Raw genomic sequence first — 17,312 nt, 5'->3', positions numbered from 1 at the left:
TTTTGGCACTTTAAGTAAATTTTGATGCCAATACTTTTGTAATTCCGGACTTTTACTTGTTACGGAGTATTTCTACATTGCAGTATGGAGAACATGTGAGTACTTTTTCCACCACTGATTTTTCATAACATGCAAACTGACCTCTGTGACAGTAGTATCCGTCGAAGGCTGTGTTGTTGCAGTCGCACCAGTAGGAGGCGTAGCCGTCGATGCACTGCCCGTCGTTCCGACAGGGTATGCTGGCGTTGAGACACTGTCCGGTGCAGTTCCTCCGTATGCCCTGTTCCTCGTTCACCTTCCCCTCCAGGTCCAGAGGGACGCCGTTCATCCGCAGGCCACGCATGCAGCCCAGGAACGGCCGGTGCGTCTTGTTGGCCGCACCTGTAGGGTAGAAAGTTAACCCATTTTGACCTGAGATCAGATTCTAAAAACGTCTTCTACATCCTGACAGTTTTCTGAAAAAGCTATGTTTCTATGTCAGTCGTTCTTCGATTTTTCAAAAATAGCAGACCTACAAGCTCGTAGCGCGCCACTCGGTGGCGCGCTATGAGCTTGTAGATCTGCTATTTTTCAATAGCTAAAGCATAACATAATGCTAACACCAAAAGGTGCCCAAAAGCTGCCCAAAATGGGTTAAGAAACCATAGAGTTAGTTAGTCTTGTTGGCCGCACCTGTAGGGTAGAAAGTTAACCCATTTTGACCTGAGATCAGATTCTAAAAACGTCTTCTACATCCTGACAGTTTTCTGAAAAAGCTATGTTTCTATGTCAGTCGTTCTTCGATTTTTCAAAAATAGCAGACCTACAAGCTCGTAGCGCGCCACTCGGTGGCGCGCTATGAGCTTGTAGATCTGCTATTTTTCAATAGCTAAAGCATAACATAATGCTAACACCAAAAGGTGCCCAAAAGCTGCCCAAAATGGGTTAAGAAACCATAGAGTTAGTTAGTCTTGTTGGCCGCACCTGCAGGGGAGAAAGTTAACCCATTTTGACCTGAGATACACTGACACCACTGCGCGTAAACAGCGCCTCAAACTGTGACTCCGCCCACCACCGGGGGAAGTTGTGATTTGCACTCGTTCACTGCAATGCAATTTGCGGCATTTTCAAAACAATATTGAGAGGAGTAGCGATTATCAAACGTATTTGCAATGTCATACGTTCTGTTGCCCGTGGACAAGGCACGCTACCTCCGCAAGTTAGATAGCATCGGCATAGATGTTTGTCCGTATGTGATTAAGGATTGGACCAAGTTGCATTGGCAGCCATATCAAATTCTTACCCCAGGCTAAAACCGGATGTGACGTTTTTGGGCGTTCCTGTCTTATGTGGTGTCAGTTTATCAGATTCTAAAAATGTCTTCTACATCCTGACAGTTTTCTGAAAAAGCTATGTTTCTATGTCAGTCGTTCTTTGATTTTTCAAAAATAGCAGACCTACAAGCTCGTAGCGTGCCACTCGGTGGCGCGCTATGAGCTTGTAGATCTGCTATTTTTCAATAGCTAAAGCATAACATAATGTTAACACCAAAAGGGGTTCCTGCCCAAAATGGGTTAAGAAACCATAGAGTTAGTTATAATATCCCTAGAGTGGTAACCGGAAATTAGCCTGGCTTGGCCATACAGATTTATCACCGGCAGATTCACGTCTGGCCACTGCGAGGCTAACCGGAAATCCCCACCCATTAATTTCTTTATGCTGCTTCTTCGGTGTTTGGTGAAGATGAAGATGAAGGGCCCCATCACATGCGCATGATGCGCAGTAGTGTCCACGTGACCCTGTTGCATGTGTAGCATAGCGTGGAAGCAGGGATTTAACCCGGGCCTCCCACTCGCCAGACCAACGCACAACCTGTAATGCCAATAGGGTTGAGCCTGATTGGCAGGGCTGTTGCGGCGTGGGTCTTGGCTGGGGGCTCCACATGCATTGTATTGCCTACCTCTGTGCGCAATCACGGGCACAAGTGATCCTTGGTCCTTGAAATTCAACAGGTTGTGAATCAATCAATACATACTGCTTAGTGCTTACCTATGATTAGAGGCTGTGTAAAAGCCATGGTGACAAAGGTCTCTCCGGGGAAGCGCTTGACAGTCCACGGCTGCCAGTCGACTTTGATCCGGGCCACCTTCACGTTGAGCTCAGCTTGGACAAAGTGCCACTCGTTATCGTTGAGGGGCACAGGTGAATTCAGTGTGACGTTAACGATGCCGTCGCCGACCATGAATAGAAACACGAGGTTGTGGGTGGCTGGGAAAAAGAAGAGAAACATTATTCCAAACTTGATTAAGGAGGGATTCTTTTTTTTTTTTTTTTTTTTTTTTTCAATTTACGTTTTATTGAATTTTAATCAAACATACATGAACGACTGACAATAGACAATACATACAACCGAAAACAAAACAAGACAATATACGTACAATACACACAAGGGGAGATGTCTGCCTCTCTTCTCTATCGATGAACATTCATAATACATAAGTATAATACAGGTGCATATACAGGTTAAACAGGTTTAAGGAGGGATTCTTATATGCACATTGGTGGACTGTAACTACATTTACTTGAGTATTGTATTTTTTTATACTTTCACTCCACTACATGAGACACATTTTGTCTCCACTACATCTATAGAATGAAATGACAAAGGGGCAGTCGAACAATTTGAGGGGGCACCACACTAATGTTGTTATTTTTTATTTCATACAGCTATTGCATTGTTAAATCAAACGGCTAGGGTGATAACTACAGGGGGCCTCTTCAATTTGCCTTGTCATGGCATTTTCAGAAGACATCACTAAGCATTTAGCAATTCGAAAGGATCTGTATAGATTACAGCAGGTATATTCAGACAGAACAAATAGCTATGCATTGGTCTAGTCATGGAGGTGTGGCACATTCCTGGTACTTCATAAAACAATAGGTGTTTTGGTTATGTAAAGTCAAGCTCAGTCCCCATCACTCACATTACAAGAAGGAATACATTTACCAATCAACTGAATACCTAAAAAAAAAAGGAATTATTAAAGTAAAATAAAAAATATAATACACTTTTCATATGAGGGGGCAAGGAGGTCGGGTTGAGGGGCCTCTAGCCCCCCATGGCGCCGGGCCTAAGGAAGCACTGCTTCCACTACTGCTTGTTTATGGAGCAGGTGCGCAGAGCGACTCACTGTTGAGCTCTAGTCGTATGAAGTTACGGAGGTGGTCGTCAGAGTTCTCCAGGAAGACGCTGTTGGCGCGGTAGGTTTTGAAGTGGAAGGAGATGTCAGCGCTGGGCCCGGGCTTGAAGGGAGGGAAGGTTATGTAGGTGGGCTTGGTGAACGCTATGGTGTTCCAGATGCTTCCTGGAGGAGAGAATGACACAAACCTTCATCAACTCACTCAAAACAATCAGTGGCGTGCACAGATAGACACTAGGTGGTGCTAGAGCACCTGCCTTTCGCCCTCTGGACAGCAATGTGCCCTTTTGAGAAAAATAAATGTACAGTGTACACTGTAGGGCAGGGTTCCCCAATAGGCGGCCCGCGGGCCATTTGCGGCCCGCGGAGCGCCCCCTTGCGGCCCGCGGAAGAATTGGGGGGGGTCCCAGATATAAATGGCATTAAATGGGGGTCAGTAGCCTATGCATGTCAAACTGGGCATCCTTTTCAAATGGGGTCCTGCCCTGAAAATGAATTTTCAGGGCAAGACCTCGACCTCACGCGTGCGGACTCGGCCCCCAGCCTGGTACCCTAGTCAAAATATGGCCCTCGAGGAAAATTAATTGGGGAACCCTGCTGTAGGGTGTGTAGGATGGGTAAAAAGTTCCAGCATGTGTCTCCACAGTAAGCTGAATTATAAAATGTGTGAATGGAGTTTCTAGGTGAAAGTGCTTTTTTGACGTGCCAATATCTGCCATTGAGCCCCATTGTGAATTTCTCAAATTTGAAAGCACTATATTTCTAAAACTATGAAACATTTCAAAGATTTATTTTCAGGCAAACATGTCCACCGTAAGATGAACCTAAATAGGTTTGAATGGGGTTTCTAGGTGTAAGTATGTAGGACTAGTAGCATGCCAAAGTTTGTGCTATTGCCATTGAGAATGCATTGGGCGTTTAAGTTAAATACGGGGGGGACATATTTTGACAGCAGAAACTGCCTGTCATAATTTCTCCCTCCCTATTCCAAAGCCCCCCCAGGTACATTATATATTTAAACTATTTTCAGCAATGGTACACTTATTTTTTCAGTGGGTAGATCTTGTTGAGCTGGTCATTTTGAAAGTAGATCTCACGTCATAAATGTGTGGGCACCCCTGCTGTACAGTATGTGTGGACCATGGTGACATTGATCAATTATTGATTAAAAGCTTCTAATATATTATTTATGACCCAAAATCTATGAATCTCACACCATTAAGGCAACCGGCCGGTTCCACACGCTGCACAAGGTGCCCTTTTTCACTTGAGCACCTGCCCCTCTAATGTCCTATACCAACCAACCAACTATTCAAGGAGTGTAAATCCCTACTCTCCTTTAAAACCTCTCTAAAATAACACTCTTACACCAAATGGACCCCTAGGCCCTTTTTGAAACTAGCTCCTCGCCACTCGCCCTACACACTTCCACTCGGTTTGAGCATAGATATATAAATAATAGAGATGGCCCTGGGATTCCCCTCCCATCCAGTGCCGTCACTATGATTTATATCTATGCTCAAACCAAGTGGAAGTGTGTAGGGCGACTGGCAAGGAGCTAGTTTCAAAAAGGGGGTTACAGTTTCCATTTGTATGTTAGTTGTATGCTATGGAGTTAGAATAAACTAATAATACACTTTGTTTATATAGCATCTTTCTTGACATAAATGCAGCGCAAAGTGAAAACCACTGACTTACGGTCTCCGTGACAACGCAGGGGCCCGACGCTCCACTTTGCCTCCGAGTTGGTCCTGTTGGTGTCCCCTATCACTATCCTCCTCATAGGCAGATGGTCTCTGAAGTCCAAGTAGCCTTTGTCTGAGTACCTGGAAAAGAAAGACACCATTAGACTTATCTATCGAGGTCTGAGACGGAGAACAATTTACAATTTAGGCATTTAGCAGACGCTCTTAATCCAGAGCGATTTACATTAAGCAAGAACAAAAAAGCATGGAAATACATCACATAAAAAAGCATTTATCATGAAACATGCGTACCGTAAGCTAAGAACGTAACAGTGGAATATCTATATAATGAAACTATACATACTATACTATGCTATACATATGTATTATGATGTGCTATGACTACATACAATGCAATTATAGTGCTGTCTACATAACATGCTATAAGTCTGTATCAAATGATATCTAAGTCTACAGAAATGCTATCTAAGGGGGGTAGGGTAAGTGCTATGGGCCATGATGGAGTCTGAAAAGGTGGGTTTTCAGACTACGGCGGAAGATTGGGAGTGATGCTGCAGTTCTGAGAACCCTCTGAGGAGGTCTGCTGTGCTTGTCTCACCATGATCGATAGTCTGCGTCACAGTTGCACTGGAACTTGGGATCCGTGCAGGTCTGGTTGATTGAGCAGCCGCATTTCTGGACCTCGCGGAACGTCCCCCCCCAGTAATGATGGCTCTCGTTGTGCCGACCGATCCACCATCCAAACGGTCTTCCATCTAACAAGAGACGAGTGCTGGACAGCTCAGTATGGGGGGGAGGCTTTCACACAGCTTTTCACACACTTTCCTGTTGGCTTTCATCTAGGGCAGGGATGGGCAACTTTGAAGATGGAGAGGGCCACTATATTTCCACACTCACTCCAGAGGGGCCACGTTGCATATTACTGTCGTAGCAAAAGAATAGCCGATCTACAAGCTCAAAACGCGTCGCACCGCGACGCGTTTTGAGCTTGTAGATCAGCTATTTTTTCTATTATTTGAATTGAAATCCTGAAAAAATGTGGCTTTTTCTTTTTTTTATTGGAATCCTGAAAAATAACCTTTTTTATTTAATTTCAAATTAATTTAGTTATAGTTATGTTAACTTTATGAACTAAATCCAAACACATTGGACATATAAAGCAGGTCATGTTTGCATGTTTGGAATTGTAACAGCTGACATCAATCATATATCAGTATTCTGATACTAACCTGAGGGCCACATTAAGTGAAGGTGGGGGCCGCCAGTTTCCCATGTATGATCTAGGGCTAGACGATATGACTTCCAATCAAAATCACAATTTTTTTTTTTAAACCTTGCTTCGAATATAATTAGAGGACTATTCTTTTTTTATAGTCTAAAATGACACGTATGTCTTCCCGGTTTTAATAGGTTAGTTGCCCAGCCCTACTATACGATCCCATCCTGGCCGATTAGATCCAACTCACTGGGTGTGTTGAGAAGTCGCGACTTGTAGCAGGAGTAGTCGATCCACTGCTCGCAGTACATGGAGGTGTTGGCCAGAGCGGTGACCTCAGCCCAGGACGCGTTCCAGTAGTTGACGTCTCCGATGTACGGCCGGTCCACCGTGCTCCCGGTGACCCTGGTGTATTCCACGCGGTCGTGCATTATGACCGTCCAGGCCTTGTACACTGCACACACAGGGTTAAAACACTCATATCAGGGCCTTTCTGTGTGGAGTTTGCATGTTCTCCCCGTGTCCCCTAGGGTAGGTACCCTCACAAAAACATGCAGTAATCCTGGTCTCTAAACTGCCTCCCCCTGGCCAGCCGGGGCGCCTGATGGAGGGGAAAGGAACTGGTCGGAATAACGTGTTCCTTCCACGCGCTACGTCCGGCCAGGGAAATTCCCCCCTGTCAGGTGAAAAGAAGCAGCTTAGACTCCTCATGCATAGAAGGAGGCATGAGGTCAGTCCGCTGCCCCCCCCAGGTTGGCAGAGGAAGTGTAGCGCCCAGGATTACATTAAATAATTGGCACTGGGTGAAAAAACTGGGTTACAAAATCGTGGGATAAAAATTATAAAAAAATAAAAAAAACACTCATATCAAATACATAGTAACATCCACAGTAAACCCGTTAAAAAGCACAAACCACACCAATGGGTTGCCATGCAACTCCTTGCAACAAATGGTTGCAATTGAATGAAACCAACTGAATCACTTGCGTTGACTTGCGTCGACATGCGCCACCATGCACCGACGTGGACATATCACACCGCTGCGACGAACGCTAAAACCGGTTTGTTGCGTCTTGACAGATTGGTGTGGTTTGGGCTTAACGCCTCATTTATACGTGGTTGCGTGCCACTGTCTGGCTCAGTAAATGGCAGATGTACAAGCTCACAGCTTCTTAAGAATCTTAAGTTTGAGTTGATGTGATATTTTGATGGCAGCATACTAACCGGACCCTTAATGGGTTAATGGGTTTGAAAAACAAGATTACATCTCGGTTACATCATAGTTACACCTAATGAGTCATTCATTGATGTACCATCCATTACACACAAGCACCCAATAGTGCTAACACATACGCACGCACACGCGCATGCACACACCTACAGACAGACACACACACACACACACACACACACACACACACACACACACACACACACACACACACACACACACTGGACACGGAAACAGATGGGCCAATCTCGTATACACCCTTTAAATTTCGACCCCCTGTAATTTCCGCAGACAATCCTTATTGTTGAACCACACAACATTGATAACTGGCATTAATTCCCGCCGCAGATTGCAGAGAGGTGTTGCTTACTTACATCCCATTGAGCAATACACTTCAAACGGCTTGAGGGGTCCGCTGAGGTCAGGGTCGATGGTGTAGTTTCCTGACCAGTACTTGCCGTGGAGTCTGTATGCTTCACACGACTCTTTGTACACCGCTGTTGAAGGAGACCATGACGTGAATGTTGATATTTAACAAGTCACAGTACAGGTTCTTAACTCATGTTGGTTATCGGTGGAATGTATAACTACTAGTAGGTGTAGGTGAGTAGTACACCTACTCAAGTGCTGTGCTTTTACTTTAGTTGAGTATTTCCATTTTTCTATATTTTATACTTCTGCTAGTCCATTACAATTACATCTTAGATGCAAATATTGTAGTTCTTACTCCACTGCAATTATTTGACAACTTTAGTTCTTTCAAGTTCCTTTGTAGAGTTAGATTATACAAAACCTACATTAGCAGCCTATTTTATGCTCTTCATCTTCTCAGAAATGGCCAACCTCTAAGCCCATAGATTTGCTGTTTTTGAATCCTTTTGAAAACATTTGTGAAATGGGGCATTCATACCGAGTAGTGTACTTTTACTTTCACTCATGTGAAACTTTTAATGTAGGATTTTTACTGTACAGTGTGGTATTACTTTTACTTAAATGTGAGTACTTCTTGTGAGTACTTCTTTCTCCACTGGTACAGTAATTAGACGGCACTCACACATGTGACACACTTCTCCTTTGTAGCCTGTGTTCTCACACAGGCATATGAAGTCGTCCCAAGACTGGATGCATCTGCCTTCGTGTTCACATGGGTTCGGCGTGCATCTGGAAACAAAACGTACAAATTGCCTTCAGGTTTGTTTGTAAGCCTGGAGATAGTGATGTAATTTTCCTATCTGACGAGTCAAAGATCCCCGCATCCACACATGTTATGTCGTCCATTTTCTCTTTGATCTTTGTGTCTCTGCAGTCTGCACCAGACCTCGGGCAGGGTTTATGCGTTGGGATGTGGGATTTAAGGGCTGTGGTCTTAACTCGCTAAACGCTGATGACGAGTGTCATCGACCCCGAATGTAACAAACAGACATAATTCACACATCTGTGCCAGGCCCACCATGAATGAATGAATGTTACATGAGCTCATAAGCACTGCGGGTCATAAATCTGTCTTATTACATTATTTCATCACCTTCTTAAAATGATAGCCTAGGTTTTTCAGAAATCAGAAAAGGATTATACAAAAATGATCAGTATGGTACAGTATTTCTTAATCATTTCACCCAAAGTTTATAATGGCCTAATCTATGACTATTGACATAAAAATATCACCGTCAGTTATGTAACATAAGAGGATGAAATGGCTTGGGCCAATTTCTATTTTGACTTGGGCACATTGTTTGGCCTAATGTTGCGTTCACACTTCACACAGGCAGACGCAAAGATCGCATAATGTGCACCGTTGTCAGCTACATGCATCATTGCGTCTTTGCATCGTCATGTCCCTGGCTTCCATTGACAATGAATGGTGGACTGTATCTTTGCGTCTGCCCGTGTGAACGCCCAATGTGATTTAGGCCCAAACAATGGCCTAAGTCACACTCTTGAGATAGGCCATTTAACTAAAAAGGGAGCCAGGGAACAGCATGATCCTTTTCAATTAGGACAATTAGGCCGTTTTACCAGAAGTGGCCAGTGTCATGAAGAGCTGACTTGAAATATAATTTTCCACAAAAAAGGACTTAGGCCATTATCTTAACCCATTTAGACCTGACATCAAAATTTAAATAATGTTTTCTAAATCATGACAGTTTTCTGTGGTGCTCAATATTTCATGTCAAGGACCCCAAAAACTTGTATGTAATAGGCCGTCGACCCCCAACTGAAAATATGTTGTTCCAGGGACCTCCCCAGAAGCAAAGATTTGAGTTAAAATCGTATTAGAATCTGTAACAATATAAAGATTTGAGGCATATTTTCACTGTTTTTCTAAAATAGCAGATCTACAAACTCGTAGCGCGGCACTCGGTGCCGCCCTATGAGCTTGTATATCTGCTATTTTTCAATAGCTAAAGTAAAGGGGCGGCTGTGGCTCAGGAGGTAGAGCAGGTCGTCCAATGATCCATGGGTCGGTGGTTCGAATCCCGGCTCCTCCTGTCTACATGTCGAAGTGTCCTTGGGCAAGACGCTGAACCCCAAATTGCTCCCGATGTGCTCGTTGGTACCATGGCTTCCGCCGCAATCGGTGTATGAATGTGTGTGTGAATGGGTGAATGTAATGCACAATCTATGTAAAGCGCCTTGGATAAAGGTGCTATATACTGTAAATGCACCATTTACCATTTATGACATAATGCTTAAAACACTAACAGGGGTTCCCGCCCCGGAAATGGGTTAAGAAGGTGACGCTTAATACATCCCTGGACCCTGACATCGATGGGCTATAGGATACAGCCCTCTTCCCTACCCAGGATGATACTCTCTGCTCCATGGATCCCATACTCCTCTCCTACCTATCCACGATGCCACAGGTGCCCAGCAGCAGCTCGGCGTAGCGCCCCCACTCGCGGTACAGGATGAAGTCGATGTCCAGCTGCTCGTTGTCGATGTAGATCTGCTGCATGCAGCCGTGGAAGTGGTTCAGCTTGGTCTCACATCTCCGCACCGTGTTGTTGGTCTTCGGACAGCCTGCAGAAACCGGGTGGTCGAGTCAAGTGTTAACAAGTAATTCTGTTTTTTGACAAAGGGCGACAAACCACTGTTTGATTGTGTCGACTAAACTATGACGAAGAATGTCCGTCGACCAACTGTTTGTGTCCGTTTTCCACTGACGAAAACTAAATAAAAACTAAGCTACTGTGTGATGACTAAAACTAAATATATTGACAATTTCGTCAACAAATAAAAACGTGACTAAAATTTCAGGGAGGGACTAGTGGAGAAGAGATCCAGTAGTGATTTTACGTTTGGTTGCGCTCGGGTGTTGCACTCTGAAAATAGCAGATCTACAAGCTCACAACATGTTGCGCTGTGACGTTGTGAGCTTGTGATCGGCTATTTATAGCATGCAACCAAGTGTAAAATGAACCATTACGACATCATCAAAGCCCGCCAAAATATTTTGTCGACTTAATCAACTGTAGATTATGTCAATTATTAAAATCTTATATTTAGTCGAATAAAACTAGACTAAAACTAAAACTTTTCAGATAACTAAAATATGACAAACTAAATGACATTGTATTCAAAAGACTATGACTAAAACAAATTTGCTGTCAAAATGAACACTGGTCAACCTCCAAAGAAGTATCGGTCTCCTGTGCGCACTGTGAAGGGGTTGGTGATCCTCAGCGGGGAGCCCTCCTCCTCGTCGATGGTCAGTGTCATCAGGTTGTCTCTGGCTGCCAGGTCCACCGTGTGCCAGTAGCCGTCATTCAGTCTGTATCCTAAAAACAAGATCAAGACAGTAGCCGTCATTCAGTCTGTATCCTAAAAACAAGACGGTAGCCGTCATTCAGTCTGTATCCTAAAAACAAGACAGTAGCCGTCATTCAGTCTGTATCCTAAAAACAAGACAGTAGCCGTCATTCAGTCTGTATCCTAAAAACAAGACAGTAGCCGTCATTCAGTCTGTATCCTAAAAACAAGACAGTAGCCGTCATTCAGTCTGTATCCTAAAAACAAGACAGTAGCCGTCATTCAGTCTGTATCCTAAAACAAGACAGTAGCCGTCATTCAGTCTGTATCCTAAAAACAAGACAGTAGCCGTCATTCAGTCTGTATCCTAAAAACAAGACGGTAGCCGTCATTCAGTCTGTATCCTAAAAACAAGACAGTAGCCGTCATTCAGTCTGTATCCTAAAACAAGACAGTAGCCGTCATTCAGTCTGTATCCTAAAAACAAGACAGTAGCCGTCATTCAGTCTGTATCCTAAAACAAGACAGTAGCCGTCATTCAGTCTGTATCCTAAAAACAAGACAGTAGCCGTCATTCAGTCTGTATCCTAAAAACAAGACAGTAGCCGTCATTCAGTCTGTATCCTAAAAACAAGACAGTAGCCGTCATTCAGTCTGTATCCTAAAAACAAGACAGTAGCCGTCATTCAGTCTGTATCCTAAAAACAAGACAGTAGCCATCATTCAGTCTGTATCCTAAAAACAAGACAGTAGCCGTCATTCAGTCTGTATCCTAAAAACAAGACAGTAGCCGTCATTCAGTCTGTATCCTAAAAACAAGACAGTAGCCGTCATTCAGTCTGTATCCTAAAAACAAGACAGTAGCCGTCATTCAGTCTGTATCCTAAAAACAAGACAGTAGCCGTCATTCAGTCTGTATCCTAAAAACAAGACAGTAGCCGTCATTCAGTCTGTATACAGTATAAGGCTGTCCCCAAACATTCAAGGTTCGAATGTTCGCTCGTTAGGGTTGGCACTCGAATCTTAATTAATGGGCTTGAACCATTCGTTTATTTTTTTTTATTTTTTTTTATTAAATAAAAAATATTATTTTTTTCCCCCTTTTTTATTAACTCGAAAATATATCTCGGCGAGAATGCGATATGAGCATGTAAAAAAAAAGTAAGTTTCTTGTGCATTCCTGTCAGAAGATTTTTTTAATCCCCTGTCCCTCTCCAAAATCTGGTGATTGGCCTGCAGCTGAGGTGATTGACCTTTCTCACCTTGTTCTGTGAGAACAAAAGAGTTCCATTGAATGGAATGTCTGATGCGTCTCTCTCTCTCTCTCACACACACACAAACACACACACACCGTTCTTAACAGCCATGATATATTAGCAATGCATATGCTCTCTAGCATCACAGCCTATTGCCAAAAAGCAGTGAACTCTGATCATTGTTAAGCAAAACGCTCACGGAGACGGTTCTGCTTTTGCCCTGTGCCCACTTATTCACTGCGCTTCTGAGAATACACTGCAGGTGGAACAAATTAACGAGTGACAGCTAACGAGCTACACTGTCGTTTTAGCTGCCTGCCACATGAGCTTGCAGATCAGCTGTTTTCGCGCAGCCACTTGACGCTGTGTGTGTGTGTGTGTGTGTGTGTGTGTGTGTGTGTGTGTGTGTGTTGGGAGAGACGAGAGATTGATAAAGAGCGGGGGAGAACCCTGCGCTCTGATCGAGACGGATATCTCAATGGTTATTTTTTAAATTAATTAGAAACAAATGGTCCGGATGTTCGCTCGAAAATTCCTGCCGAAGTTCGAGTCCTAAAAAAAGGGCTAGGGTACAGCCTTAATACAGTAGCCGTCATTCAGTCTGTATCCTAAAAACAAGACAGTAGCCGTCATTCAGTCTGTATCCTAAAAACAAGACAGTAGCCGTCATTCAGTCTGTATCCTAAAAACAAGACAGTAGCCGTCATTCAGTCTGTATCCTAAAAACAAGACAGTAGCCGTCATTCAGTCTGTATCCTAAAAACAAGACAGTAGCCGTCATTCAGTCTGTATCCTAAAAACAAAACAGTAGCCGTCATTCAATCTGTATCCTAAAAACAAGACAGTAGCCGTCATTCAGTCTGTATCCTAAAAACAAGACAGTAGCCGTCATTCAGTCTGTATCCTAAAAACAAGACAGTAGCCGTCATTCAATCTGTATCCTAAAAACAAGACAGTAGCCGTCATTCAGTCTGTATCCTAAAAACAAGACAGTAGCCGTCATTCAGTCTGTATCCTAAAAACAAGACAGTAGCCGTCATTCAGTCTGTATCCTAAAAACAAGACAGTAGCCGTCATTCAGTCTGTATCCTAAAAACAAGACAGTTGCCGTCATTCAGTCTGTATCCTAAAAACAAGACAGTAGCCGTCATTCAGTCTGTATCCTAAAAACAAGACAGTAGCCGTCATTCAATCTGTATCCTAAAAACAAGACAGTAGCCGTCATTCAGTCTGTATCCTAAAAACAAGACAGTAGCCGTCATTCAGTCTGTATCCTAAAAACAAGACAGTAGCCGTCATTCAGTCTGTATCCTAAAAACAAGACGGTAGCCGTCATTCAGTCTGTATCCTAAAAACAAGACAGTAGCAGTCATTCAGTCTGTATCCTAAAAACAAGACGGTAGCTGTCATTCAGTCTGTATCCTAAAAACAAGACAGTAGCCGTCATTCAGTCTGTACAGTAGCCGTCATTCAGTCTGTATCCTAAAAACAAGACAGTAGCCGTCATTCAGTCTGTATCCTAAAAACAAGACAGTAGCCGTCATTCAGTCTGTATCCTAAAAACAAGACAGTAGCCGTCATTCAGTCTGTATCCTAAAAACAAGACAGTAGCCGTCATTCAGTCTGTATCCTAAAAACAAGACAGTAGCCGTCATTCAGTCTGTATCCTAAAAACAAGACAGTAGCCGTCATTCAGTCTGTATCCTAAAAACAAGACAGTTGCCGTCATTCAGTCTGTATCCTAAAAACAAGACGGTAGCCGTCATTCAATCTGTATCCTAAAAACAAGACAGTAGCCGTCATTCAGTCTGTATCCTAAAAACAAGACAGTAGCCGTCATTCAGTCTGTATCCTAAAAACAAGACCGTAGCCGTCATTCAGTCTGTATCCTAAAAACAAGATCAAGACAGTAGCCGTCATTCAGTCGACGGAATTGCCAAGCTGTGCTATTTCACCGTGTTTGGGTGAGATCGGACATTATTTACGATTCTGTGCTATTGTGTTACAACTCGGACAGGGATGAGTCGGCTCAATCGAACTTCGCAACGTTTGCCAAGGCAACTCGCTCGTTTTAGCTCGCTCGGTGGTGGCTCTTGTGGCTCACGTTTCAGTGTAATATGTACGGATTTGGGATATGTTTGGATTTTCTAGTAGTTTATGTACGGAATTGCCAATCCGTGTTATTTCACCGTGTTTGGGTCGTGTGTTTGGACCGTGTTGCTGAAGTGGTAGCATTCAATAGTACACATTTTAGCTCAAAAATCTGATTTTTACACCAAGGCAAAGTGCAGACGTCCCACCTGCAGCAAACTGCAGTTTCTTCTTGCCAGGCTGAAATATGGTGACGTTGACCTGTCCCTCGCTCAGACCCAGCTCCAGAGCGCCCAGGTCGTCAGCGAAGCGTGTGAACATCAGCAGCCCTGTGTAGTCCCAGGAGCGGAACTTGAACTTGACGAACAGATTGGGCTTCCTGAAGTAGCCCGGAACCTGCAGGAAGTTGTTGGGCCCGGCAAAGGTCATGGGTTTGCGTAGAAGGTCGCGGCAGGCGTAATGCATCTTTTTCTGAGGAGAAGGAGAAAATAGAAAAATAAATTAAAACTAGAAAAAGTGCCCTTCTGGGCACAGGTCTCCACCAGGAGGATAGGACTGTGTGAGATGTTTGGCAAAATGTTTAGGATTAATATAAACATGTTTTTTAAGCATTTTGTTCCAAAAATGTGTTTTGCAAAAATCAACCTGTTGGTGGCGCTATAACAGGCCAATGTGAAAAGGGTGGGATATATTCCTCAGCCTAGTAAGAAAATGTGTGAAAGATTTCACGTAAATTGCATGCTGCGTTCATGATTTGAGGCTTTTGTTCAAAACGGGGCAATCTTGCAAACTGTGAAAGCCAATTATAGCCAATTAGGATGGAATATGAAATATCGGACAGATCCGACTTGAGCACATGACCATAGAGATACTGTGTAACGATTTGTGAGATTTTTGGACAGAATCTGGAGGAGTAATATCAAAAAATGTGTTTTACAAAAGTCGGCCTCCTGGTGGCGCTATAAAAGGCAGATGCGGAAAATGCAGGTCAAAGGTTTGTCCTTGGCCTCTAGGGAGTGTGCATGCAACGTATCACGCAGATCGGTGCAGTTTTAGGTAAACAATGTGAAAAGCTGCCTCATGGTGGCGCTATAACAGGCCGTTCTGGAAAATGTGGGGCAGAGGTTCATCGTTGGCATCCAGGGAGTGTGTGTGCAAAGTTTGGCATTGATCGGGCCAACGGTGCCGGAGATTAGCTGATAACGGACGGACAGAAGGACGGACGGAAGGACACACACACACACGGACGGAGTGCAAAACATACTCTCTCCCCATGCCTTCGGCCTGGTGGAGACAAAAATGACGGTGAAATCTTTGCTTTCTTTCTTAAACTGGAAAGTACTCAAATGTTTTACTTAAGTTGAATTAGTATCAATACTGCAATGAATAAATACTCCCGTTACAACTAGTAAAAGTCCGGAATAAAAAAATTACTTGAGCAAAAAGTATGTGTATTAAAATACCAAAAGTAGAAAGTACTCATTGTGCAGAATGACTGAGGGGCGACTCACACGGTCGCAACAGATAGATGTATGCTTGTTGTATACAAAGGGTGTGACACATCTTGCCCCAATGCATTTCCAATGGGAGTCACATGGTTTGACACAACATTTGTGTTGTATGAGGAGGAGGGGGGCAGTCGAAACACAGCCGAAAGCCTTACAACAGCAGTCCAAAATGTGGACTACAAACCATGTGACTTCCATTGGAAATGCATTGGGGGCGGCCATGACACTCACAACATTCATACAACAAGCATGCATCAATGTTGTATGATCGAAAGGTGTGAGTGAGGCCTAAGTTCACAAGTTTTCAAATTTATAAAATGAAATGTTGTACCTTTCGCGGGATGCGGATCTCAGGCTCTTCATTTTCAGCCATGTCGATGATGTTGTTCCCGTTGATGAAGACATTCTCCAAGCAGCCCTGGAAGTTTGGCATGGTGGGGAGGTGGGGCACGTTGTTCTCCATCCAGCCACCCACAGATAACTGCAAGACGGGCGGCCGAGTGGTCAGACAAGACAGACATCCAAATTAATGGTTAATGTGGTTAAACGCTAACGTGACATGGATGCGTTCCAGGTCTCAATGGGTTAAGACAATTATCACAGAGTTCTTCACCACAAATAGGACAAATAGTTTTTGTTTTGTTTTCCGTTAAACCGATATAATTAAGTATTAAGTATGTAAACGTGAAAGAAAGGCAAATATTTGATCACGCTATCAAATTATCCTCGTGCGTGCCAATACCTTGAACCAAACCTACAGAATCAGAATCATCTGTGTTTGTTATCACAGTTTTACAAGTAAAATAGTGGATGAAATTTGTTTTTGTGCATATAGTTAGTTCCCATCGTGAATTTTTCCAAGAAAACAAAGAAAGGGAAGAAAGGGAGGGTTCCCAACCACTCCCCCAGTGATTGGGTTCTGGTGTGTAAGGAGATCAAGGCAGGAAAGAAGAACGTTTGTGCGCTTTTACCGTAGGGTCTCTCTCTTAGCTTATTTACAGTTCAACTAAGGGCTTTCTCAAATCCTCAAAGTGGCATCCCGAGCCCAATGAAAACAGCAGCTTCAAAAATAACATTTCTGCAGCCCTGCATGGTAGAATCCTGGGTGTTCGTTTCATTATGAGAGTGTACAAATAGACACAAAGGGTTCATTTGTACACTCTCTTTTCAGGATTTCACCGTGTGATTTGACATTGGACTGCATGACATAATATTAGCTGCGGCAGCAGGAAAGTAAACAACCCGCGCGAACGATAAGAGTGTTAACAAACGCCTGATAGCATCAGGTTCAACACTTTTTTATAAACCCCTCACTATCGTGTCGGATGTGTAGGTCATGTCTTCGCTTGCTTTCAAGAATAGAGGACGATTTTCC

At 43.5% G+C, this 17,312-nt stretch overlaps 1 protein-coding gene across 1 annotated transcript in view; it reads right to left on the bottom strand.

Moving 5' to 3' along the window:
* Positions 1-17,312, bottom strand: part of cntnap1 (contactin associated protein 1) — a gene marked incomplete at both ends in the record, with an annotated part of 41,123 nt that overhangs the window by 8,587 nt on the left and 15,224 nt on the right. The window contains 12 exons of the mRNA XM_079520852.1: positions 142-381; positions 2,029-2,247; positions 3,171-3,344; positions 4,878-5,005; positions 5,484-5,640; positions 6,352-6,555; positions 7,707-7,829; positions 8,387-8,493; positions 10,179-10,353; positions 10,962-11,111; positions 14,639-14,900; positions 16,269-16,418. Of these exons, the coding sequence (XP_079376978.1) occupies positions 142-381; positions 2,029-2,247; positions 3,171-3,344; positions 4,878-5,005; positions 5,484-5,640; positions 6,352-6,555; positions 7,707-7,829; positions 8,387-8,493; positions 10,179-10,353; positions 10,962-11,111; positions 14,639-14,900; positions 16,269-16,418 (2,089 nt within the window). The remainder of the gene's footprint in view (positions 1-141; positions 382-2,028; positions 2,248-3,170; positions 3,345-4,877; positions 5,006-5,483; positions 5,641-6,351; positions 6,556-7,706; positions 7,830-8,386; positions 8,494-10,178; positions 10,354-10,961; positions 11,112-14,638; positions 14,901-16,268; positions 16,419-17,312) is intronic.

Source organism: Electrona antarctica (assembly GCF_951216825.1).
Source record: "Electrona antarctica genome assembly, chromosome: 14".
NCBI classification, from domain to species: domain Eukaryota; kingdom Metazoa; phylum Chordata; class Actinopteri; order Myctophiformes; family Myctophidae; genus Electrona; species Electrona antarctica.
Note: the sequence above shows the minus strand (reverse complement) of the source record. Positions and strands in the feature narration are given on the sequence as shown.